This window comes from Lynx canadensis, chromosome C1, assembly GCF_007474595.2.
Source record: "Lynx canadensis isolate LIC74 chromosome C1, mLynCan4.pri.v2, whole genome shotgun sequence".
NCBI classification, from domain to species: Eukaryota; Metazoa; Chordata; class Mammalia; order Carnivora; family Felidae; genus Lynx; species Lynx canadensis.
The window spans coordinates 42,261,556-42,286,141 of record NC_044310.1 but is presented as its reverse complement, the minus strand read 5'-3'; the positions used below and the strand labels follow the sequence as shown (position 1 = coordinate 42,286,141).

Here is a 24,586-nt window from a genome sequence, read left to right as displayed (position 1 = left end):
GATGCTATTTCCCATCCCTTCACCCAGAGGCAATCATTATCTTGTATACTATTTAGTTCTCCATGTCTGTAAACTTTATGTAAGCAGAATTGTACTATAGCACTTGCCACGTACCTCCTACCCAGACTCACTCCTTAATCTTCTCTACCCTGCTCTCTACTGGAATTAAGCAGATCTCCTGAACAGATTCCCTTGCCCTGTTGTCAGTTTGGTTCTGACAACATGAAACTCTCAAAGAAGACAGAAGGGAGGTGAATGAAGTTAGAACATGTATTTGTTTCCTAGTGTGGCTAAAATTACCACAAAAAATGAGATGACTAACTCTGGAAAACAATACGGAGGTTCCTCAAAAAATTAAAAATAGAACTACCCTACGACCCAGCAATTGCACTACTAGGTATTTATCCAAGGGATACAGGTATGCTGTTTCAAAGGGGCACATGCACCCCGATGTTTATAGCAGCACTATCAACAATAGCTGAAGTATGGAAAGAGCCCAAATGTCCATCAATGGATGAATAGATAAGATTTGGGGGCACCTGGATGGCGCAGTCAGTTAAGCGTCCGACTTCAGCCAGGTCACGATCTCGCGGTCCGTGAGTTCGAGCCCCGCGTCGGGCTCTGGGCTGATGGCTCAGAGCCTGGAGCCTGTTTCCGATTCTGTGTCTCCCTCTCTCTCTGCCCCTCCCCCGTTCATGCTCTGTCTCTCTCTGTCCCAAAAATAAATAAACGGTGAAAAAAAAAAAAAAAAAAAAAGAAGATTTGGTGTGTACACACACACACACACACACACACTGGACTATTAGTAGGCAATCAAAAAGAATGGAATCCTGCCATTTGCAACTACGTGGATGGAACTAGAGGGTATTATGCTAAGCAAAATTAGTCAGAGAAAGACAAAAATCATATGACTTCACTCATATGAGGACTTTAAGACAGACAACAGGTGAACACAAGGGAAGGGAAGCAAAAATAATATAAAAACAGGGAGGGGGACAAAACAGAGGAAACTCTTAAATATGGAGAACAAGCAGAGGGTTACTGGAGGGGTTGTGAGAGGGGGGATGGGCTAAATGGGTAAGAAGCATTAATCTACTCCTGAAATCATTGTTGCACTATATTACAACTAACCTGGATGTAAATTAAAAAAATAAATTAAATAAAGACTGAGAAAAAAAAATGAGATGGCTAAAAACAACAGAAATTTGTTCTCTCACAGTTCTGGAGAACAGAAGTCCAGAAAACAAGTCCCCTGAGAACAGGGCCATTCTCCTCTGAAGGCTCAAGGGAAAAACTGTTATCAGCTTCTAGAGGCTCCTGGCTCTCCCCAACTGAGGCAGCATAAATGATCTCTGTCTTCATCTTCACATGGCCTTCCTCCCTGTGTCTCCAGGTCTCAAATCTCCCTCCATTCTCTCATAAAGATTCCACTAATCTCATCAAGATTCTTAACATTTGTTAAGACTTGTTAATGATTTGTTAAGGTTGCCTTGGGCTGTGTCCCCCAAATCACTCCTTTAAAATTAGCCCTCACTCCTTGCTATAGACTGTGTTCCTCAAAAATTCTTATGTTGAGGGGTGCCTGGGTAGCTCAGTCAGTGAAGTGTCCAACTCTTGATTTTGGCTCAGGTTATGAACTCAAGGTTTGTGAGTTTGAGCCCCACATCCAGCTCTGCACGGACAGTGCAAAGCCTGCTTGGGATTCTCTCTCTTTGCCCCTCCCCTGCTCTCTCTCTCTCAAAATAAATAAATAAACATTAAAAAAATTTAATAAAACAAAATCTTTCCCAAAAAAGTACAATAGGGGAAAAAAACTAAGTACAATTAAAATAGCTTTCAGAAATAAAGCTGAAATAAAGATATTCTCAAACAAAAAGCAGAGAGAACTTGTTGCCAACCAATCTACACTATAAGAAAGGTTAAATGTTCTTTAAGCTGAAGAAAAAGGAAAGAAGATGAATATTTGGGATTTAAGAAAAAGGGAGTAATGGAAATGGAAACGTGGATAAAGAGAAAAACTTTTTTATTTCCTAATGTCTTTAAGAAATAACTGATCAAAGCAAAAATAAAGAAATAAATTGTGCAATTTATAACATGGAGAAGTAAGAGGTATATTATCTCACTAGCACCAAGGACAAAACAAAAGGGAAAAAAAATCAAAGAATACTGTTTTAAGGTAAACTGCTATATTTAAAAAAAATTTTTTTTAACGTTTATTCATTTTTGAGAGACAGAGCCTGAGTGGAGAAGGGGCAAAGAGAGGGAGACACAGAATCTGAAGCAGGTTCCAGGCTCCGAGTTGTCAGCACAGATGTGGGGCTCGAATTCACGAACAGGGAGATCATGACCTGAGCTGAAGTCGGATGCTTAACCAACTGAGCCACCCAGGTGCCCCTAAACTGATATATTTTAAAGTAGAATGTGATCAAGTCAAATGTGTATTTTAAAACCCAGAGCTGTGACTCTCAAACTTCTTGGTCTTAGGACCACTTTATACTCTTAAAAACTGGATTCTATCTATCAACATGTTACTACATAAGTTAAAACTCAGAAATCTTTAAAACCTGTATTAATTCATTTAGAAATAAAAGAAGTTAAAAACCCAATTCCACGCTGGGGCGCCTGGGTGGCTCAGTCAGTTGAGCATCCAACTTTGGCTCAGGTCATGATCTCACAGTTCACGGGTTCAAGCCCTACATCGGGCTCTGTGATGACAGCTTGCTCAGAGCCTGGAGCCTGCTTTCAGATTCTGTGTCTCCTTCTCTCTCTGCCTCTCCCCTGCTCATGCTCTGTCTCTGTCTCTCAAAAATAAATAAATGTAAAAAAAAAGAAAAGAAAAGAAAATGGGGCCTTAGAGACCACAGAGGTCCTTAATCCACACTTTAAAAACTGCTACCTTTGAGTGACCATTAAAGACTGACAGAAGGGGGGAGGAGGGAAAGACTGGAAGAAGGGAGAGGAGAGCAGCAGAACTAGCAAGTCAATAGGAGAGATAAAATGAAACTTGAAAAGTGTTCAAGTCAGGAAAGGAAGAAACAAAATGACAAACAGGACAAATAAAACACAGCAACACAGCAGACTTTAAACCCAACAATTTTGATAATCATATTTACTCTGATTTAAAAGGCAGACTGTCAGACTGAATAAAAGACCTTTCCTACAAGAGATGTGCTTTAAACGTGAACAACCATACAGGATTGTCAAATACCAATCATAAGGAAAACGGAGTTAACTATATTAATGTCAGAAAAAGACTTCAAGGCGAGACTATTACCAGAATACATAAAGATAAAAGGATCAATTCATCAGGAAGACGTAATTCCTAAATGTATATGCACTTACTAACAGCTTCAAAATTCATGAAGCAAACTCAAAGAATAAAAAGAAAAATCCAGAGTTGGATTTTTATCAAACAACTGATAAAAAACAAGTAGCTGGAAAAGGAGTAAGAATATAGAAAATTAACATTATCAACCAACTTCACCTGACATTCATAGATAAAACCCATATATATTGCTGTACAATATATATCTTTAAGTGCACATAAGTGTGCACCAAGATAAATCATATCTGAGCCATAAAACGAATCTCAATAAATGTAAATGGATTAAGGGGCACCTGAGTGGCTCAGTCTGATGAGTGTCCAGCATCAGCTCAGGTCATGATTCTCACAGTTCCTGAGTTCAAGCCTCACCACTGTCAGTGCAAAGCCCACTTTGGATCCTCTGTCTCCCCACCCCTTTTTGCCCCTCCCATGCTGGTGCTCTCTATCTCAAAAATAAATAAACATTTAGAATATATGTATACAAATGGATTAAAATCATAGAGTATGGTCTCTAACAATAATTATGTTTGAAGTCAATTTACAATTTTTTTTTTTTAACGTTTATTTATTTTTGAGACAGAGCATGAACAGGGTAGGGTCAGAGAGAGGGAGACACAGAATCTGAAACAGGCTGATTTCAGATTCGGCCTGTTCTGAATCACAGAACAGAGCTGTCAGCACAGACCCCGATGCGGGGCTCGAACTCACGGACCGAGAGATCATGACCTGAGCTGAAGTCGGCCGTTTAACCGACTGAGCCACCCAGGCACCCCTCGTTTGAAGTCAATTTAAAAAAAAATAAGATGTGTGGAGTGCCTGACTGGCTCAGTTGGTTGAGCACCCAACTCTTGATTTCAGCTCAGGTCCTAGAATCAAGCCACGTGAAGGACTCTGCACTGGGTGAGGGGCCTACTTGGGATTCTCTCTCCCTCTCCCCTCCCCCCCTTAAAAAAAAAAGATATGTTAAATATCCCCAACTATTTGGTAATGAAGCAATACATTTCTAAACATCCCATGGCTCAAAGAAGAAATCATAATGGAAATTAGAAAATATTGTGAACAATATACCAGAGTTTATGGGTATTAACCAAAGCACTATTGGAGGAAATGTTTGTATTAGAAACAAGATGTATGGGTCGCCTGGGTGGCTCAGTCTGTGAAGCGTCCAACATTGGCTCAGGTCATGATCTTAAGGTTCATGAGTTCAAGCCCCACATCAGGCTCTTTGCTGACAATTCAGAGACTTGAGCCTGCTTCAGATTGTGTGTGTGTGTGTGTGTGTGTGTGTGTCTGTCTGTCCCCCTCCCCCACTCGTGCTATGCCTCTCTCAAAAATAAATTTAGAAACATTTTTAAAAATTTAGAAACAACTTGGGGCGTCTGGGTGGCGCAGTCGGTTAAGCGTCCGACTTCAGCCAGGTCACGATCTCACGGTCCGTGAGTTCGAGCCCCGCGTCGGGCTCTGGGCTGATGGCTCAGAGCCTGGAGCCTGTTTCCGATTCTGTGTCTCCCTCTCTCTCTGCCCCTCCCCCGTTCATGCTCTGTCTCTCTCTGTCCCAAAAATAAATAAACGTTGAAAAAAAAAAAATTTTTTTTTAAAAATTTAGAAACAACTTATAAATTTAATGCCCTAAGTTTCCACCTTAAAAAGATAGAGAGTAAGTTAAACCCAAAGATAAACATAAGAAATTATAAAGATACAAGCAGAAATAAGAGAAAACAGATGTGCAATGGATATAAATCAAAACCAAAAGTTAGTTCTTCAAAAAGACTAACAATTATTAAATCCCTAGATACAAAGACTAAGAGAAAGTAAAAAGAGAAAACACCAATACCAGGAACAAAAGAGGGAACATCATTACAGATCCTATAAGAATTAAAATGACAATAAAGGTATCCTATGAACAATTTTGCCAATAAATTTGGTAACTCAGATGAAATAGGCAAATTACTTAAATAACTACAAAAACTGACAATCTATTAATAAGTGCATACATATTTAGGAATGTTATGACTCGATAAATTGATGCTTTTATAAAACATAAAATGAAGTATATGAATAGCTCTCCCAAAGAAATTAGTTTCAGTGGCTTCACTGATGAGTGCTATTAAACATCTAAGGAAGAAATAATCTCAGGGTCATGAGTTTGAGCCCACACTGAGGGCAGAGTTTACTCAAAAGAAATAATTAAATTTTTAAAAAGGCAAAAAATAATATCTATCCTCCACAAACTCAAAAAATTGAATAGGAAAAAAAATTGAACAGGGAACAATTCCCAATTCATTTTTGAGGCCAGCATTATCGTGATACTAAAACTAGATAAAATATCTCTGGAGAGCAATCTCCCTCATAAACACGGGGCATACAAATACTTAACGAAATATCAGCAAATAAAATCCTGTGGTATATAAAAACAATACATCATGACCATGTGGGGTTTAGATGTAAATGTAAAGTTAAATTCACAATCTAGAAAGTCCACCACATTAACAGAAAAACAACAAAAACATATAATCTTAATAAATGCTGAAAAAGCACTTGACAAAATTCAACACACATTCATGCTTTTAAAAATACTCCTGGCAAGGGCGCCTGGGTGGCTCAGTCAGTTGAGCGTCCGACTTCGGCTTGGGTCACGATCGCTCAGGCTGTGAATTTGAGCCCTGCATCGGGCTCTGTGCTGACAGCTCAAAGCCTGGAGCCTGCTTCTGATTCAGTGTCTCCCTCTCTCTCCTGCCCCTCCCCCGCTCATGCTGTCTCTCTCTCTCTCTCTCTCTCTCTCTCTCTCTGTCAAAAATAAAAACATAAAAAAATATATATATTTTTTTTAAAATATACTCCTGGCAAACTAGGAATAGAAGAAAACATCCTCAACTTGATAAAGGGCATCTATGGAAAAACCTTTAACCAGTATCATACTTAAAGGTGAAAGATCTAGAATACAAAGATGTTTACTCTCACCACTTCAACATTTTACAAAGGTTCTAGAGAAAATACAATTTCGAAAAAGGAAATAAAAAGCATAGACTTAAAAAAAAGCATAGACTAAAAGGGTTTAATAAAGTTAAGCTGTCTTTATTTGCAGATGACATAACTGTGACGAAAATCTTAAGAAATCTTTAAAAAAAAAAGTGAATCTAGCAAGATTGTAGGATACAAGAGCAATACACCAAAAAATTCTTTGCATTGTTTTTCAAAAATATTTTTACAGTATCAAAAATAGGGATGAATTTAACAAAATATGTCACAGACCTTTATTATCAAAAACTACAACACATTACTAAATAAAATTAAAGATGACATAAATGGGAAAATATATATAAGCGAAAATGTGTTAATTTTCAAGATTAATTGAAAATAAAATCTTACCAAGAAAACGAATGTATGCAGTACACTATGGAACCAGGCAGAAAATGGGTTGGTTTGATTTCTAGGGAAAAATCTTGTTTCAATTCCAATTAGCGTCAACAAAAAATGTGCTTGAAAAACCCAGCTTTTCCATTAGCTACAAACAAATTTACAAATTATAAAGCAGCATTAAAAGTGAATCCAACAGAGTACAGAGAAGTACAGGACAGATCGTTGTAGGGCACAACAATCTTCCAACAAGGTATTGCACGTAAAGTACAACCTCAATGAACGTTTCCTTCCCTCCATATTTTAGGCTGAGCCTTAAGTGGATTTTGAGTTCTAAGAGTCGTGGCCCTTGGGGCGTTGTAGAATGTGGAATCTGACCCCAGAACACCCGAAGTCAAGTTCAGGTTCTTAAGCAAATTAACTAACCTTTAGAGTTCTCAACTGCCCTAGACCACAGAAAAATGGAGACTATCAATGCATACAAAAGACTAGAGATAACCAGATTACTCTAGAAACGCGATACTTAACACACAGCAGAAAATACACTCTCTTGGTTTGCATTTTTGTAGGTGTAGTTTAATAGGAATTCCGTGGAGGGAGGGCGGAAGGGGGTACACGTGAACTGAAAGAATTCCAAGTCTTGGGGTTCTAGTCCCCCCACCCCCTCGCCGGACGCACGAGCGGCTTCCAGCTAGAGTTCTGGGGCACAGGCCTCGGGTACTAGGGACTGCTGGGTCACAGTCTCTGCGGAGTACCACGTCCACAATGCACGTGGCAGTACGGTCGAGGTCGGGGGCATTTGGGTTCATTATGACAATAATAAGCACCACCGTCAACTGCCGGCCAAGCCTAGAGAGTTTACGTCCGAACTTACACCACTCAGCAAATGGAGGCTGCCTCCACAGATGAGAATCGCAGACCTGAGGAGGAGATGCCCTCGGGTCAGCCGGGGGGCGGGACTCGCCCTCGCCGCGCCTGAACGCTGCGGCGCCAGGTCAGAGCGCTCGGCCCAGAGGCTGGGACGCCCGGGACAGAAAACTCCCTTCCAGCGTGCACTTCCCCGGCGACGACAGGAGCCCAGCCTCGGCTCACTCTTCAGACTTTACCCCACGTCAGCCAAACGAACCAGCAAGTGCCTTCGCACAGTCCCCGACGACTCCCTGGCTAGCGCGGCGTCCCGCCGAGGTTCGCGTCCCCGCCCCGGTGCTCACCTGCACCACGCAGCAACCCAGGGCATCCTTCTGAGCGTCGGGAGGGACGATATTCCTGGGCGACAGGCCCGGGTGCAAGAAGTGAACCATGGCGACCCCCGTCGGCGGGGCGGCAGGAGAGAGCGAGCGTCGAGCGCGGACCCGGATCCCGCGAGACAAGGGGTCGAACCTCGCTGTGAGGCAGCTGAGGAGCGCCCGCTCCCGGGCAGCGCACGCAGCAATCACGCTGCTCCGTCTGGACCGCAGGGGTTTTGAAACGCCCGGCGTGACCACGCGCACGCGCCCGCCGCGGCCTCTCCCCCTCCCTCGGAGGCCGGACCGCCGCAGACCCCGCCCCCGGGGCCGGCCAGCCCCTCGCCTACCCGTGCCGACCACCACCCCACCCTATCAGGGCCCAACCGTCCTCCTTTGGGCGCACCAACGCCACAGAGAGCGCTCACCCAACTCCTACTCACGCCTCTGAGACCAACTTGCCTTAAACCCACACCTCAGGGGTTGATACCTCACTCCTGTAGCCACTCTAGAGTATGCCCACAGACTAGCTCTGTGAAGTTGGAAAATAGAATATTTATTTATGTATTTTCAGTACTCTCTATACCCAACGTGGGGCTTCAGCTCAGGACCCAAGATTGAGAGTCCCATGGTCTACTGATTGAGTCAGGCAGGCACCCCTAGAATATATATAGATAGATAGATAGATAGATAGATCTATATATAGATATATATATACTTTAAAAAATATATTTTTAAAGACCTTTCTCCTAAAACTGTGGTAACAACACCTCTTTTATCACTCTTCTCTGTTGATCCAACTCCTACCGACATTGAATGAATCAAGTATCAAAAACACTTCTGACTTCCTTTACTCAGCTTTCTTGTGACCTGCAAGGTACTAAGAAAATCCTTATAACCTGCTCCAAGAAAGAAACCCTGAAAGCAGTAAATTAGTACACTTCAGCTAATTTAAGTAAAAATATGTCTTGAAAAGGGTAGTTCTTAAGAGTATGAGCCTTAGATTTGAACCCTGGATTGGAATGCCTGCTCAGCCATCTACTAATTTGTGAACCTTGAGCAAAGTTCTTAATTTCACTGAAGTTCAACATCCCCATCAGTAAAATGTGATAAGAATGTGTTCGCGCCCAGGGTTGGTGTGTAAAGATTAAATAAGATAACATACATAAAACTATGATAATGCTTGACACATAGCAAGTCCTTAATAAGTGGATTCAAAAGTTAGTTATTTTTCAAGTACAAATACTTTGCAAAATGCTTTCCTTTCACATTTATTCTTTTATTTAATCCTCATTAAAAAAAAAAAAAATCCAGGGCTTCTGCATGGCTCAGTCCATTAACTGTCTGACTTCAGCTCAGGTCATGATTTCACTGCTTGTGAGCTTGAGCTCCCTGTCTGGCTCTGTGCTGACAGCTCAGAGCCTGGCGCCTGCTTTAGATTCTGTCTCTCTCTCTCTCTCTCTCTCTCTCTCTCTCTCTCTGCTCTTCCCCCCCCCACCCCCATCTGTCTCTCTCAAAAACAAACAATAAACATTAAAAAGTTATTTACAGTAGGTATCTCCATTTTACCCACAGAGAAACTGAACACCTGAGAGATTGAATAGACAAGTTAAATTTTACCCACGTGATGAACAGAAAACCTGGGAATCAAAATCTAGTTTTCTAACTCCCAGTCCAGTCAATGTTGGGAGTTTATTTTCAGTGGACTATTATTTCATAACTTCTCTATCCTCCAACTTCCAACACCTCCTCCTCCAAACATATTCTCAGCTTCCTGTTTTACTGAAAAAAAGAAAAGCAATAAAATAAAATTTTAAAAAAGAGCATCCTAAGTTCTCACCATCAACAACTACCCACCTCTCTGTATGGGCAAACTGTCTTTGCCTTACTGCCTATTACTATCAACTATTTTGCTCTTACCTAAGGCCAGCTCCTGTATTTGGACTTGTCCACTAGATCTTATCCCCTCTTGCTTAGTCAAAGACATCACCCAGCAACATCTTTTCTTTCTCCTGAATTATCATTTGTCCCCTTTCTTGGATCATTGACACCAGCACATAAACAAGCTGAGGGACACCTGACTGGCTCAGTGGGTGCAGCATGCTCCCACTTATGATCTTAGGGTTGTTAAGTTTGAGCCCCATGTTGGGTGCAGAGATTGCTTAAAAATGAAATATTTAAGGGACACCTGGGTGACTCAGTGGGTAAGCATTCAACCCTCGGTTTTGGCTCAGGTCATGATCTCATGGTTCATGGGCTCGAACTCCTGCTTAGGATTCTCTCTCCCTCTCTCTCTGCCCCTCCCTGGCTCTCTCTCCTTCTTTCTGAATAAATAAATAAATAACTTCAAAAATAAAGTCTTTTAAAAAATAAAAAATAAATTAAAAAAAAAAAGCCTATACTGGGGCGCACGGGTGGCTCAGTGGGTTGAGCATCTGACTTCGGCTCAAGTCATGATCTTGCGGTCTGTGAGTTCGAACCCCGCATCGGGCTCTGTGCTGATGGCTCAGAGCCTGGAGCCTGCTTCGGATTCTGTGTCTCCCTCTCTCTCTGACCCTCCCCCACTCATGCTCTGTCTCTCTCTCTCTCTGTCAAAAATAAATTTAAAAAAACATTTAAAAAAAAAGCCCATACTCTTTCCATAATTAAAAACAAAAAAATACTTTTGACCTAATTATTCAGGTTGTAAAAGTCAAAAACAAATGGAGACCACCCCCAAAAATTCCCTGAACAGAAAAAAACAGTTAGTTGTACAAAGTTTAATTTAATTTATTTTGCAAGGCTAACTTAACCTGGGTCATTTCTTGCTTATGTTTCTGAAAATAATAAGCAAAACTTAAACTGTTTCCCAAGGTTGGTATGAGGTAACCACTGATCAATTCCTTATCATTTAAGAAAACTCTAATATTATAACCAACCACTGTGAAGAGTAATCACTGCTTTCTCACTATATAAGCTGCTTTATAACCCCTGAGCCTCATTCCATTTCTTGGTTTTGAGTGCTCTTGGTTTGCAGGGTTTTGGTGTGCACAAGAAACTTATACTAATCACTACTTTGGTAATTCATTGGTTTTTCTACTACTTCTAAACTTTTGACAACATACTCCCCCCCATCTCTTCTACTCTGTTTACAGTAAAACCTCTCTAAAGTGTGGTCTGTACCTGGTGTCTCTTACCATTTTCTTTCACCCTGGCCACTCCACTAAACAGTTCTTGTCAAGTTGATAAATGCACTTTTCATTCTTCATCTTATTTGACTGTTCAGCAGCATTTGACCCAAGTGATTTCTTCTTCTCTAAAATACATTCAAAAAAAATAATAATTAAATAAATAAATAAATAAATAAATAAATAAATAATACTTTCATTTAGCTTCCAGAATACATCTCTTCCCCCCCCCCCACCCCCCACCCCCAACCTCTTTCTTCTTTCTTTCTCTTTTCCACCTACCTCACTGGCTGCTCCTTCTCATCCTCCTGATTCCTCATCATTCAGAATTCTACTTCTTTGTGTATGCCAGGACTCAGTGCTTGTATACCTCTCCTCTATCCATTCTTTTACTTGTGGGGATTTTATCTAGTTTCATCACTTTGCAAGCAATCTATATGCTGATGTATCCCTATTTTTTATGTCTACCCCATGCCTCACTTTCAAACTTCAGACTCATACCCAGCTGTCTATTCAACATATAGACAACCTGGTTATATAAACAGCCTTAATGTGTCCAAAAGTAAACTCTTGATATCCTCCCCCTAACTTGCTTTTCTTGCCAGTCTTTTCTATTTCAGTATATGTGGCAATTTCTTCATTTTCAGTTGCTTATGAAATCTTGGAAATCATTTTTAACTCTTTTATTCTCTCTCCTTTTTTAAGAATAGGCTCTTGGTCCAACATTAGGGCTGAACTCATGACCCCAAGGTCAAGAGTCCCATGCTCTACCAACTGAGCCAGCCAAGTGCCCCCTTGTTTTTTATTCTTATATCACCTATCCTACCTTTTAAGAAACCCTTGGTGCTATCTTCAAAATATATCTAGAGATTATCTATGTTCTACCTCTTCCCTGGGCCAACGGCTTGTCATTGCCTGCTTGGATTTTTTTTTATTATTTTTTTAAATGTTTATTTATTTTTGACAGAGAGAGAGAGAGAGAGAGAGAGAGACAGAGCATGAATGGGGGAGGGTCAGGGAGAGAGGGAGACACAGAATCCGAAGCAGGCTCCAGGCTCTGAGCTGTCAGCACAGAGCCCGACACAGGGCTCAAACCCACAGACTGCAAGATCCTGACCTGAGCCGAAGTCTGACACTCAACCAACTGAGCCACACAGGTGCCCCCGCTTGGATTTTTACAAATCTGGTTTCTCAGCTTCCACCCTTGCTCCACTGAAATCTATTCTCAAAACAGGAGCTGGGGTGATCATTTTATTTTATTTTTTTAACGTTTATTTATTATTGAGAGGCAGAGAGACACAGAGTGTGAGCAGGGGAGGGGGCAGAGAGAGGGGGAGACACAGAATCCAAAGTAGGCTCCAGGCTCTGAGCTGTCAGCACAGAGCCCCACACGGGGCTTGAACTCACAAACTGTGAGATCATGACCTGAGCCAAAGTTGGTTGCCTAATCAACTGAGCCACCCAGGTGTCCCATGGGGTGATCATTTTAAACAGTCATGTCACCCTTCTAAACAAAACTCTCCTATAACCTCCCATCTCATGAAGAATAAAAAAATTCTTAAAGATGGTGCTCTAACAGGAACAAAACATAAGAGACTCTTAAATATAGAGAGCGAACAGAGCATGCACCAGTGTGAGCAGGAAAGGAGCAGAGGGAGTGGGAGAGAGAGAGAATCCCAGGCAGGTTCTGCACTGCTAGCACAGAGCCCGATGCCAGGCTCGAACTCACAAACCATGAGATCATGAGCAGAAACCAAGTCGGAAGCTTAGCAAACTGAGCCACCCAGGCGCCCCCAGAAATGTACTTTTGCACACTTGTTGTTGTTCACTCTACCCCCCCCACCCCCACCTAATTCCTATTGATCCTTTTAATCTCACTTAGATGTCAATTCCTCTAGAAAGCCTTCACTGACATACCCTACTCTCTTCCTGCCAACTCTGAAGAAAAGGTAGGGAAGGATTGTGCAGATGTAGATAAACTGAGAAGTTTAAAGAAATTCAACTTCTCAGTACACCTGGGTGGCTCAGTCAGTTTGTAATGCCCCCGATTTCGAATCCGGAGAGACCACCAAGGAGCCAATACCGATGCAAACGCACGAGGGTTTATTTGCAAGCTCGAGCTTGGGCCCAAGTATACCCAACACAGCAGAGCAGGGACTTGGACCCCTAGGTTAAGAGGCGTAGCAGTTTTATAGGGGCCAGTGGCCAATGAGATTGTAACACACACAGAAAGTTGCATAGTCATGTTAGTCCACACGCAGGTGGCCAGTTGAATTACAATTTACCCTATAGTAACTGTTTGAACTAGCCTATCACTCTGGTCAGAATTGGCGCGCAAGTTTGGCGGGCAAAAGGCAGGGTTTACACTCTTTGGCGGTTAGGGGTTCCGCGTTCCTGTATGAGCCAGTTTCCAGTAAGGGTGTGCTCTGCGGCTTGACTAGGGTGGGGGAGTGTCTTAAGCAATAAGTAGGTCATGTGGGGGTTATACATGAGATGGTGGGTGTAGCATAAAATGGAGTTAGTCTTGCTCTGCTTGTCCAGGGGTAGGGGGTTTTTGTTAAATTCCTTGGGTCCCACAAGTTAAGCATCTGACTCTTGATCTCAGCTCATATCTTCATCTCAGGGTCGTGAGTTCAAGCCCCATGTTGGGCTCCTTGCTAGGTGTGAATGAAGCCTACTTAAAAACAATAATAATAGGGCACCTGGGTGGCTCAGTCAGTTAAGCGTCTGACTCTTGGTTTCAGCTCAGGTCATGATCTCACAGTTCATGGGTTCAAGCCCCATATCAGACTCTGTACTGAAGTGTAGAGCCTGCTCAGGACTCTCTCTCTCCCTCTTTCTTCCCCTCTCTCCCTCACATACTCTATCTCTCTCAAAATAAATAAACTTAATAAAAATATCTTTAAAAATAACAAAATAAAGAAATTAAACTTTGAAATGAAATTAGAAAACTGTAGTCAAGATCTCTTTAAATCATGGTTGACATTCTTTAAGAATTTTATAAAATCTCTTAAGCCTCATGGACCTGAAGTATAGAGGAAAGATCATGAACTTTGATGTCAAAAAAGCCTGGATTCAAATTCCACTTCACCTCTCCTTTGGGCAGTTACTTAAAAGCTAATAGAACTTCTACCCTATGTGTTATTTTTGGCTTTCAAATAGATAGGATGCTTTCTAAGGGAAAAGGTCTGTGACTTTGAGCGAGTATTTGTCTCTTTCCGGGCATTGAGGAAGCACACAAAGATGAGCTATTAACATCTGTGATTTACCCATATCTATGTCTGTTAGCTTTGGTTTATTTCTCCCATTGTGATCAGCAATAAAACCTTTGTTATGGAAAGAGCCTGCCTAGGAAATAAAGAAAGGAACTGGAACCACAGAGGAGCACAAAGTGTCAGGAGCCCTAAACAGGAAAGGTTTAAATTGGATTTGAGATTGGCATTAATGGTTAAATTGGATTTTTCCTCTGTATAGCACAGTGATTAAGAGCATAGATTTCAGAGCCTGACAGACCTGAGTCTTAATGTGTGACTATGACACCTAATAGTCTGTGACCCTGGCAAAGTTATTTAATACCTCACAATTTCTGTATCCATAAAATGGAATAATTGTCACCGTTGTTATAAGGTTGTTGCAAGGCTTAACTGAGAAAATACACATAAAAAGGTTTAGCATAGTGCTTACCTTGATATACTTTCCAGTTACGTTGGAATTCCAAGTCAGTCATTGGAATCTATCGAGTAACTGGTAGTATTTGAAATTATAGACCCCTTCCAATAGTACTTGGCATATAGTGTTAATTGATTGACCCCAAAACCTAAATTATGGTTGATTTAGTCTCATAGGTCTTTAAAGGGGAAATCTTTAAATCCACTGCTAATATCCACTAATAATAATGTGCTTTATTTCATGAATCAGTTTCAAAGGGATTTTGATTATACCTTTGCTTTGCATTGAAAATCATTAGTACTAATTTTACAAAATAGCAAAAGTTCTACAAATAGTGGAGATACTAGTGTCAAAACAGTGTCTAGGTTTAATCTACAAGTTCCTCTATATCTTATGATTTGAGGCAAGTCATTTGATCTCGTTAGGCTTCCCTTCATCTGTAAAGGTAGGGAATAATTATCTTTCCTTACAAGATATTTGAGAGTTAAATGCAGTACTTGGCTCATCATTCATAGTATCGGCAGTTTTGAAGGGTTTTGTTTAAGGCCAAATTGATGAGACTGAGAATTAGGTAAAATATGTTTTTGGAAACCCTTTAATTTCCATATTCAAATATGACAACAACATTCTAGGTATGTAATTGAAAATGGTTCCTTTTATAATGTATATTAATGTGAAGTGACAGGAGAGCTAAGGTTTTGTTTTGTTTTGTCTTCCAATCCCTGTGCCCAAAGTGGTGCTGAGCCAGCCAGGCACCTGAGCTAAGAGTTTTTGTTGTTCTTCTTAGCTGTTAGTAGTCATATCCCAAGTCAAGAAGGGCTACTCATTAGAGATGGTCCTTGACTGAGTCATTGCAAGATGATTTTGAGCAGCTGTCTTACTGAAGGCATGGGAGTAAGCCATTCGTTTGCAGCATCTGGCTATTGGTGTCGTTTCCCCAAACTTGTTCTAAAGGCTTACTTCTGAAAGCTAAGAGCTCACTGTGGGTACTCCCAGCCTAGGACTTGCTCTTTCATAGGCTGGAGCCTGTGTAAAGACTAAATTTTGAGACTGCATTAGAATCTTAAATTATAAGAACAAAAATGATTAATGTGAGTGCTCATGGTTTCTACCATTCATCCCCTCCTCTCAATTCGAGGAGTTAATGGAGTTAGAACAATTCATTGGACTCCTAAAATGCAGATTAATGGGGAATAGAAGATGGAAGGATAATGGGAAGAAAGGAGGAATTCAGTCAAGAGAGATTGGGTCAATCTACATAATAAAAACTGTGACAAAAGGGTGAGGGAGGGGGAAGGGTAGAGTAAGGTTTTACAATTTTTCCTTTTTGAAGTTATAAAACTTAAAAAAAAAACCTGTCATCCTAACACAGCTAATCTCATATTTGTATATTAGTGAAGCAATCATATTTATTTTGACCATTCATTAACGATTCTATAGCATTCTAACACTAACGCTGCCCTAGAACATCATCCTCAGGGACAATCTCCACTTCTGTGACCATTTGGTGCATTCTTTTCTGTAACATTCACTTGATGCTTAATCACATAATGCCTAAAATCTAAGAAATCTCATGCTATTATGTAACAATGTGGTGGGGAGGAGAGGCCTACTGGATTGGAAGTCTGGAAATAAGAATTGTAGCGCACAGTCTGTCACTGGCTTCCTGTGTGACAGACAAGCTCGTTTTATTTAAGACCGTTTCTTCAACTACAAAATGAGTTTCTGAAACTGAAATAAATAACTAAGGCTTCTTTCTGGCTTAAACCTTGTTTTTTGGTAATCTCCCTCATTAAATACTCTTAATATACATTATATCAGTTAATTATCTCAATAGTTGTGTGAATGAATGTCAACCCAGATATTATGTTCTCTAGGAAGTCTTCTTGGGGTTGTGTAATGGGTGCCCAGTTTGGATTGTGATCTCTGTGCCTCTATAATAAGCACTGTGGACTGGCCTGTAATGCAATTTAAAATAATATTTCTATGCTTAATATTTCCTTCCCACAAAACTGTAAGTTTCCTGAGGGATTTATAAATTATATAAACTCCAACACTTAAACAGTACCTAGCACAGGTATTTAATGAAATGAATGAATGGAGTTCCATCCATTACTAGAAACTTGTGCAATAAAACCACTGGTAAGCCATTGCTACAAGTTAATAACTAAGGAATCTATATCTTGCATTAAAGCAAATAGTCTAGAAATAAAGTAGACAAGACACGCTTTACATAAAATTTATAACATTTATTTAGGCAAAAAAAAAATTCCCAAAACAAAACTCTGTACACACAACATTAATACCTAAGTGATGTCCTGATTTAAAATATAGCATGATTCATGTACAGAACACTCCCATTCATCTGGCCACAGTGAGAACAGTGCCTTCAGTCCAGAGAATTTGAGAGCCTTGAAAATGTATACACATTACATTTCCCAATGAATTTTTCATATCCTTTGAAAGGAGTTAAACTCTTCCATCGAAATTTAAGCAAAAGATAGCCTTTCTCTCATAAGTCCGTGGGAATTTGACAGTGGGAATTCTACAAAAGTCAAGGATTTTAAGATTTTAAAATTTTATTCTTGCGGATTATCTCAGTATAAATCTTGACATTAACATCATCCCATTTTTAAAGAAAAAAATGCTTTCAACAATTTCTTGCTTTTATGAAAGTGTATCTCAGCTTTCATTAGCTAAGTAGCTTCTTGCTTGTAAGCTGATTAAAATAAGCTTAAAAGAACCCATTTGAACAGTTTCCCCAAAAGGAAGTTCGAAATTACGCTAATAGTATTAATGAACTAGATGTATGATTTTCCATAGAGTAATTTCGATAAATTTGGATTTTCTAAATATTCTTAATAGCCATTCTATCTAGCTCTAAAGTTTGGTTGTGCCATCCAAATGAACTTCGCTTCATCCAGAGAAATGAGAAATAGCATTGACTTTCCCATAATTTACCCAAAAATATTGACTGAGGGGAGAAACAGTCAGAGAAAGCTCTTTCTCAGGCTACCCATCAGTTAATATAGAATGTCTTAGGTTAAGATTTGGAAACTAAAGAATGCATAATTAGGAGTGTACCGTGTCATGCAAAGTCTATCAGATACTAAAAAAGATAAAGCAATTACTCATTTAAAGCACATTGAGCAAATTCCTATCATACTGCTATTCTCATCACTGGATGAAGGTTGGATTTGCATTATTCCTAAAGTAAACAGTACATGAGTTAACACTTAAAATGAAAAATGTGTCGATACAAAGCAAATGGTAAAGGTTAAACATCCAATATCCACACAATCATTTGAAACTGCTACAACAGATTCGAGAGGGAAACCGTAAGTTTGCAAACTTCTCTACAGGCTGCCTTAGAACACTACTCTGAGGCCCTATCCATATAAAGTTCCCAAATAAGTAACATACAGATAAAACTGCCCATATCAGCTGACATTATGATACTGCCTTTAATTTACACCTTCAGTTTAATAATACTGTTTATTCCAAAACAAAAGTTGCGCAATGAACAAATACTGTAAACATGGCATTAGAGAGGGCAGGAAAGGGGTGGGTTTTCCCTGCTACTCATGACCTCTTTTCAGTCTCAGGTATTGGCTGCAGGTTGTTCTACGAGGGCGCCATGCATTTTAAAACACTAAGCCAAAACCATTGTTCATTAATGTATCGTAACTGAGAACATAAAATATATTTTCATTAAAACGTGCTCCAAAGGGCTAGAAGAAGGCCCAATCTTATCTTGACACATGGCATAATTAAACATACAGCTAAATGAAAGTGACTAGGGAGGAAAAGGGCCAACTCAAAAGGTCTCAATAGTAAGAACAACTTCTTAGGCTTGATAGATTTGATGTTTTTAAACACGAATCTCTGAAGTTTGCAAACGAAAGAGATCATGAAATTCAATTCCTATAGCACCCTTTTATGGTGATTCACCTCCACCTTAGGTAATTAAATTGACTAGTGCCACTAGCTGGCATTTCTGTCCAGGGGTAAAGAGCAGCAGTATTTAAGGTCAATTCCTAGAACTGTGGGTCTGATACGATTTTTCAAATCCTCAATTAAGATCAGTAACCACTGAGTCCTTGGCCAGAGAGTAAACTAACCCCTTATTACTACTTGATTTATGTTTCTTTTCAACTGCCAAGAGGAAAAAATGATTTTTTAGAGTGTAAAGACCACGAGCAAAACTTATTTGATGTAAAGAACAAGATGCCTGATTTCTGCTTTAATTTTAGACTGTTCTTGTTTTACTCAATGATACCAACATGCATCATTATACTCTTAAAAAGTCTAATTCCATTTCCTTTGGTAGATCTAAACCTTGCTGCTGCTTGTGGACTGATGTAGTGATATTTTACAATATCTGAGTGCACCAGTGATTTGAGCAATGAGTGGTTCAGCCCTAGTCTAAATTGTGCTTGAAACAGCACCTCTAAGCCACTGAAGAGGTAACCCTTGAAGGCACCAAGTACTGTTACATTCTACTATACGCATGTAAAAGATAGGCCTAATTAATAGATTCCAACTGTAGACACAGGCCAGTTATGCCTCATAATTTCAATATATACATCTACTATATTTTAGCCAGATTCAAGACCTTGCAGACAATTCTGTGCCTTAGTTAGATACACAATTTTAAGAACCATCCCAACCACAAAGGCACTACAATTTTTATATATGGGATGTGAGCAATTATTTTGCTTTTAAGACTCAGAAATATCCCACCATTACCAATGTTCAAAGTAGTAAATTTAAAACTAATTTTCAATATTTTTAAGTCTTCATCTATCAAGTTATTCTGAGCAATGAAGGGAGTTATTGTTTTCTGTACATTGTTAGCTATTTCTGAAAACAATTTGTAAAGATAAAAACCTAAGCCTAGCCTAATAAGGAACACATACTTTTGCTTCAACAGGACAGAAGAGACACTTGAAGCCAAACTTCTCAAACAGGCTTTTCCCTAACTATACAAGCTAAGAGGCCTGGAGATAGTCAAAATAGCTAGCGATTTCCAAGCTAGTGCAGGCCGGCCTGTTTTCTACATTTTGCCTTAGACATTAAAATCTAGGAAAAAGGGGGAAAGCTAAAAGAATCTTCCATTTCCCCTGAAATAGACAGTCCGTGAAAATTTATCTTGTGCCTATAAAAATTCCTTAAACCAATTAAGTCAGAAGTAATCCACAATATAATATGGTTTTTAATGGTTCTAAATAACTATTTTCTTTTAGTTTAAGTTTTCATCCCTGCGAAGGAGTATGAAATAATTCAAGTATGATTTTTGTGATAGTGGTATGAAATATGTATGTCAAAAATGCTATCAGCACACTAATAAGCCAGCTCTTTTCTAAATAAAAATGCCTCTGAATAATCACCATAATTTAAACATACCATTTTAAATCTCTATTGAAAACAGTTTAGCCATCTATGGAAAAAAATGCAGTCATCTGAAATTGTGATTAACCTTATTCACAAACTAAAATTTTAAATGGAAATTAAATTTCTTGGTGACTTGCTGCCTCCCAGCTGCCATTATTGATATAATGATAATTGATTCTTTACTCTGCTGTAACGGGTATCTCAAAAGGAAAGGCAATTGTCTAAAAAATAACCCATCAAAAAATATTTCCTTTTACACGCTACATCTAGAACCATTGTATTTAACAACAGTCTAACGCTTCTCATTCATTTTTGGCAGTGAGGTGTGGACATCTTTCTCCAACATGAGAACATTAAGATACATGTATTTTGAAAAAAAAAAAAAGAAAGAAAGAAAATTTAACTTCTTGTGACAAAATTTACTGTTGTTAAGTGTATTTAACTGAGCAGGTAATACCGTGTGTAGTCTCTATGTCACTGAATAAAATGACTTTGAAATAGAGGGAAAATAATGCTCAGTTTTAACAAGAGACAATTTTATAAAAATTCACATTTTCACAATAGTATGACTTATAGAGATTCAGACAATTAATCTTTAACACAGAATGTTGTAATATTTTACACTGTGATGTCCCGGGAAATATTTCTAGAGAGTAACCAGCAGTCTGTGTAGGAAGCAGCAGCCCATGCTTCCAGGAATAAATATGAAGAATAAGCTACTGCTTACTGCCTCAGAAGAGGTGGGCTTCAGGATAGCCTGTCCCAGTTTAAAAACTGTATTGTAAGAGCAGACCTTTCTCTAGTTCCTTATTTCTTTCCCCCTTAATAGTTTTCCTTCCAATATATTTTTTCTGCCATCCACCCAGGTTCCAGTTGCTGAGTAGCTTTCAAACAGGACTTGGATTTCTGCTCTTTCACACTAAGAAGGACATCTTATAAAAGGTACACAGAGAAGAAAGCCATTTTATACAGAAGCAGTATAAAACTTACAACTGAAGCAGTGCCAGAAATCAGGTTAACAGCTTATCTGAAGCTGCAAATTGATTGGAAGGGACTTTAAGATCAGAAAAGTCTGGCTTAAAGGTTCGTGCAAACTTTATCATAAAACTGTAGAATTTCAAGCACAGGTAAGTTCAAACACGGAAAGATGTGGAAAATTTCCTAAAAGGCAATGATGAAGGAACAGATCCTTCTTGCCTCAGAAGTTAAAAATCACAAGACAAATTAGAGACTGTTCACATGGGCAGTACTTTACACGGTCAATCCCAAACTGATCTTATGACTCTTGTCATAGAAACCCCTAAAACATCACAGAGGGTAAGATATTCCAAATGAACCTATCACAAAAAGGATTCCTGTGATTCAGTTATTCAGTTACTTATGGCTATCAATTTAGTCTAGCCTGGGGCTGCTTTTTACAGGGAGGTGGTCTCCCATGGCGCACAATGTGTTTTTCTAAGCTGTCTAGAATGGCCACAGCAATCTGTTGGACATGGGGATCCGTCTGTTCGTGTTCTTTGATGTTGTATAAATGCTGCAATCCTCCTTCCTCAATCAGCATGCTGCAATACCTTGAGGCTGAAAGAGGAGAAAGAGCTTTTCTTAAAACACTTAAAAAAAATTATTCTACACACAAAAAAGTTCTTTTTGTCACTTAAAATTTGAGCTATTTTTTAATTCTTTTTTTTTTATTTTATTTTTCATTTTTTTAAATTTACATCCAAATTAGGTAGCATATAGTGCAACAATGATTTCAGGAGTAGATTCCTGAGTGCCCCTTACCTATTTAGCCCATCCCCCCTCCCACAACCCCTCCAGTAACCCTCAGTTTGTTCTCCATATTTATGAGTCTCTTCTGTTTTGTCCCCCTCCCTGTTTTTATATTATTTTTGCTTCCCTTCCCTTATGTTCATCTGTTCTGTGTCTAAAAGTCCTCATATGAGTGAAGTCATATGATTTTTGTCTTTCTCCAACTAATTTCACTTAGCATAACACCCTTCAGTTCCATCCACATAGTTGCAAATGGCAAGATTTCATTCTTTTTGATTGCCAAGTAAAACTCCATTGTGTGTGTGTGTGTGTGTGTAAGTGTATATATATATGTGTGTGTGTATATATATATATATACACACACATCTTTTTTTTTTTTTTCCAACGTTTATTTATTTTTGGGACAGAGAGAGACAGAGCATGAACAGGGGAGGGGCAGAGAGAGAGGGAGACACAGAATCGGAAACAGGCTCCAGGCTCTAAGCCATCAGCCCAGAGCCTGACGCGGGGCTCGAACTCACGGACCGCGAGATCGTGACCTGGCTGAAGTCGGACGCTTAACCGACTGTGCCACCCAGGTGCCCCATACCACATCTTCTTTATCCATTCATCCATCGATGGACATTTGGGCTCTTTCCATACTTTGGCGATTGTTGATAGTGCTGCTATAAACATTGGGGTGAATGTGTCCCTTCGAAACAGCACACCTGTATCCCTTGTGGTAAATGCCTAGTAGTGCAATTGCTGGGTTGGAGGGTAGTTCCATTTTTAGTTTTTTGAGGAACCTCCATACTGTTTTCCAGAGTGGCTGTACCAGCTTGCATTCCCAAAATTTGAGCTATTTTTGCTATTGACTACTAATACATGCTAAACCTTGATAAATACCTCTGTAATGATGTTATGTCTACACTGCAAGGCTCCACACATAACAATGATTCTCTAATTCATATATATATACAATTCTCATATTCATATATATATGGTTCTCTTATCAAGGCTACCACAGCTATGGGTGGGAGGATTGGTTCCTCACATCCACAAGTCTCTATGTGGAAAGAAAGGGCAGTAGAAAACTTAGACGTTTAAACCAACCCTCTTCCTCCTTTCCTTATACTTTAACTGGGACAGATGAAATAATGGAGGCATATGGAGATTTTAAAACAGTTATATGGAAAAGCATAGACAATTACTTTAGACATGGTAAAAGAAACATTTGCATGTCCTTAAAAAAAAAAAAAAGAAAAGAAACATCTGTATGTTCTTAGACTCAAAGTTTGATAAAAGTACCTTTCCATGTGGAAGGCTGTATGTTGATTGGCTAGGTTGAATAGGTTTCTCCCATGTGTTTTATACCAAAAAAATGAAATGGATAAACCATTTTTTTACCAAAAATAAATAAATAAAAATCATAACCTTAAAGCATAGACAATCTGGAAAAGAAAACTTGTTTGATCCCAAATCATAGGTGCTATTACACTTTTATGCATTTCCTATATATTTAAAAAAAAATTTAATGGCATTCGTATTGTACACGTAATTTTCTTTTAAAATATTTTCTTTGCCTTGTTTTTAAGTATTTTTTCTTTTTATATATACCACTTTTAAAAGTATTTTTAGTTTTAGTCATTTATTAAAGTATAATTTACACACAGTAAAATATACCCAATTTAATCTATAATTTGATGAGTTTTGGCAAATGTATACACTTGTATAACCACCACCACAATCAGAATATAGAATAAAAAAAAAAAAAGGTTCCTTGTGCACCTCTGCAATCTTCTCTGCAGCCTCACCTAGGCAACCACTTCTCTAATTTCTATGATATTGACTTTTGCTTGGTCTAGAACTTCAAGTAAATAGGACCATACAGGATGTATTCTTTTGAGTCTATTTTTGCTCAGCATGGCTTATTTAAAAATTTTTATTTTAATGTTTATTTTTGAGACAGAGCACGAGTCGGGGAGGGGCAGAGAAGGAGAGGGAGACACAGAATCCCAAGCAGGCTCCAGGCTCTGAGCTGTCAGAAACAGCCCCATGCAGGGCTGGAACTCACCCCCTCAGCCTGACTTGAGATGTGTCCATATTGCTATGTATATGTGGTAGTGTTTTGTTTTGTTTTTTAAGTATTTTTAAAATTTGAATATTAGGAGGTGCCTGGGTGGCCCAGTTAAGTGTCTGACTTCAGCTCAGGTCATGATCTCAGATTTTGTGAGTTCGAGTCCCACATCAGGCTCTCTGCTGTCAGTGCAGAGCCTGCTTCAGATCCTCTGTCTCCCTCTCTCTCTGCCCCTCCCCGGCTGTCTTTCTCTCTCTCAAAAACAAATGAACATTAAAAAAAAAAATAATAAAACAAAATAAACAGGGGTGCCTGGGTGACTTAACCAGTTAAGTGTCCAACTCTTGATTTTGGCTCAGGCCATGACCTCACTGTTGTGAGTTCAAGCCCCATGTTGGGCTCTGTGCTGGGCATGGAGCCTGCTTGAGATTCTCTCTCTCTCTCTCTCTCTCTCTCTCTCTCTCTCTCAAAAAAAGAAGAAAATAATAAAAAAATAAAGTATTAAGTATTTTAAGTAAATATTCTATTGCATTGCCTATACTACGTATTTTTATTTTTTTAATCTTTTTTTTTTTTTTAATGTTCATTTTTTGAGAGAGAGGACATCAGCAGGGGAGGGGGAGGG

The 24,586-nt window shown here is 39.3% G+C and overlaps 2 protein-coding genes across 2 annotated transcripts in view; both read right to left on the bottom strand.

Annotated features, from left to right (window-relative positions):
* ZYG11A (zyg-11 family member A, cell cycle regulator) overlaps positions 1-7,983 on the bottom strand; it is a 75,787-nt gene extending 67,804 nt beyond the window's left edge. Inside the window, exon 1 of the mRNA XM_030325113.1 lies at positions 7,894-7,983. Coding sequence (XP_030180973.1) covers positions 7,894-7,983 — 90 coding nt within the window. The remainder of the gene's footprint in view (positions 1-7,893) is intronic.
* Positions 7,984-16,975: 8,992 nt separating this feature from the next.
* The window catches only part of ZYG11B (zyg-11 family member B, cell cycle regulator), a 92,722-nt gene continuing 85,111 nt past the window's right edge, over positions 16,976-24,586 (bottom strand). Inside the window, exon 14 of the mRNA XM_030324108.1 lies at positions 16,976-21,713. Within this exon, the coding sequence (XP_030179968.1) occupies positions 21,523-21,713 (191 nt within the window). The 3' untranslated portion in view covers positions 16,976-21,522. The remainder of the gene's footprint in view (positions 21,714-24,586) is intronic.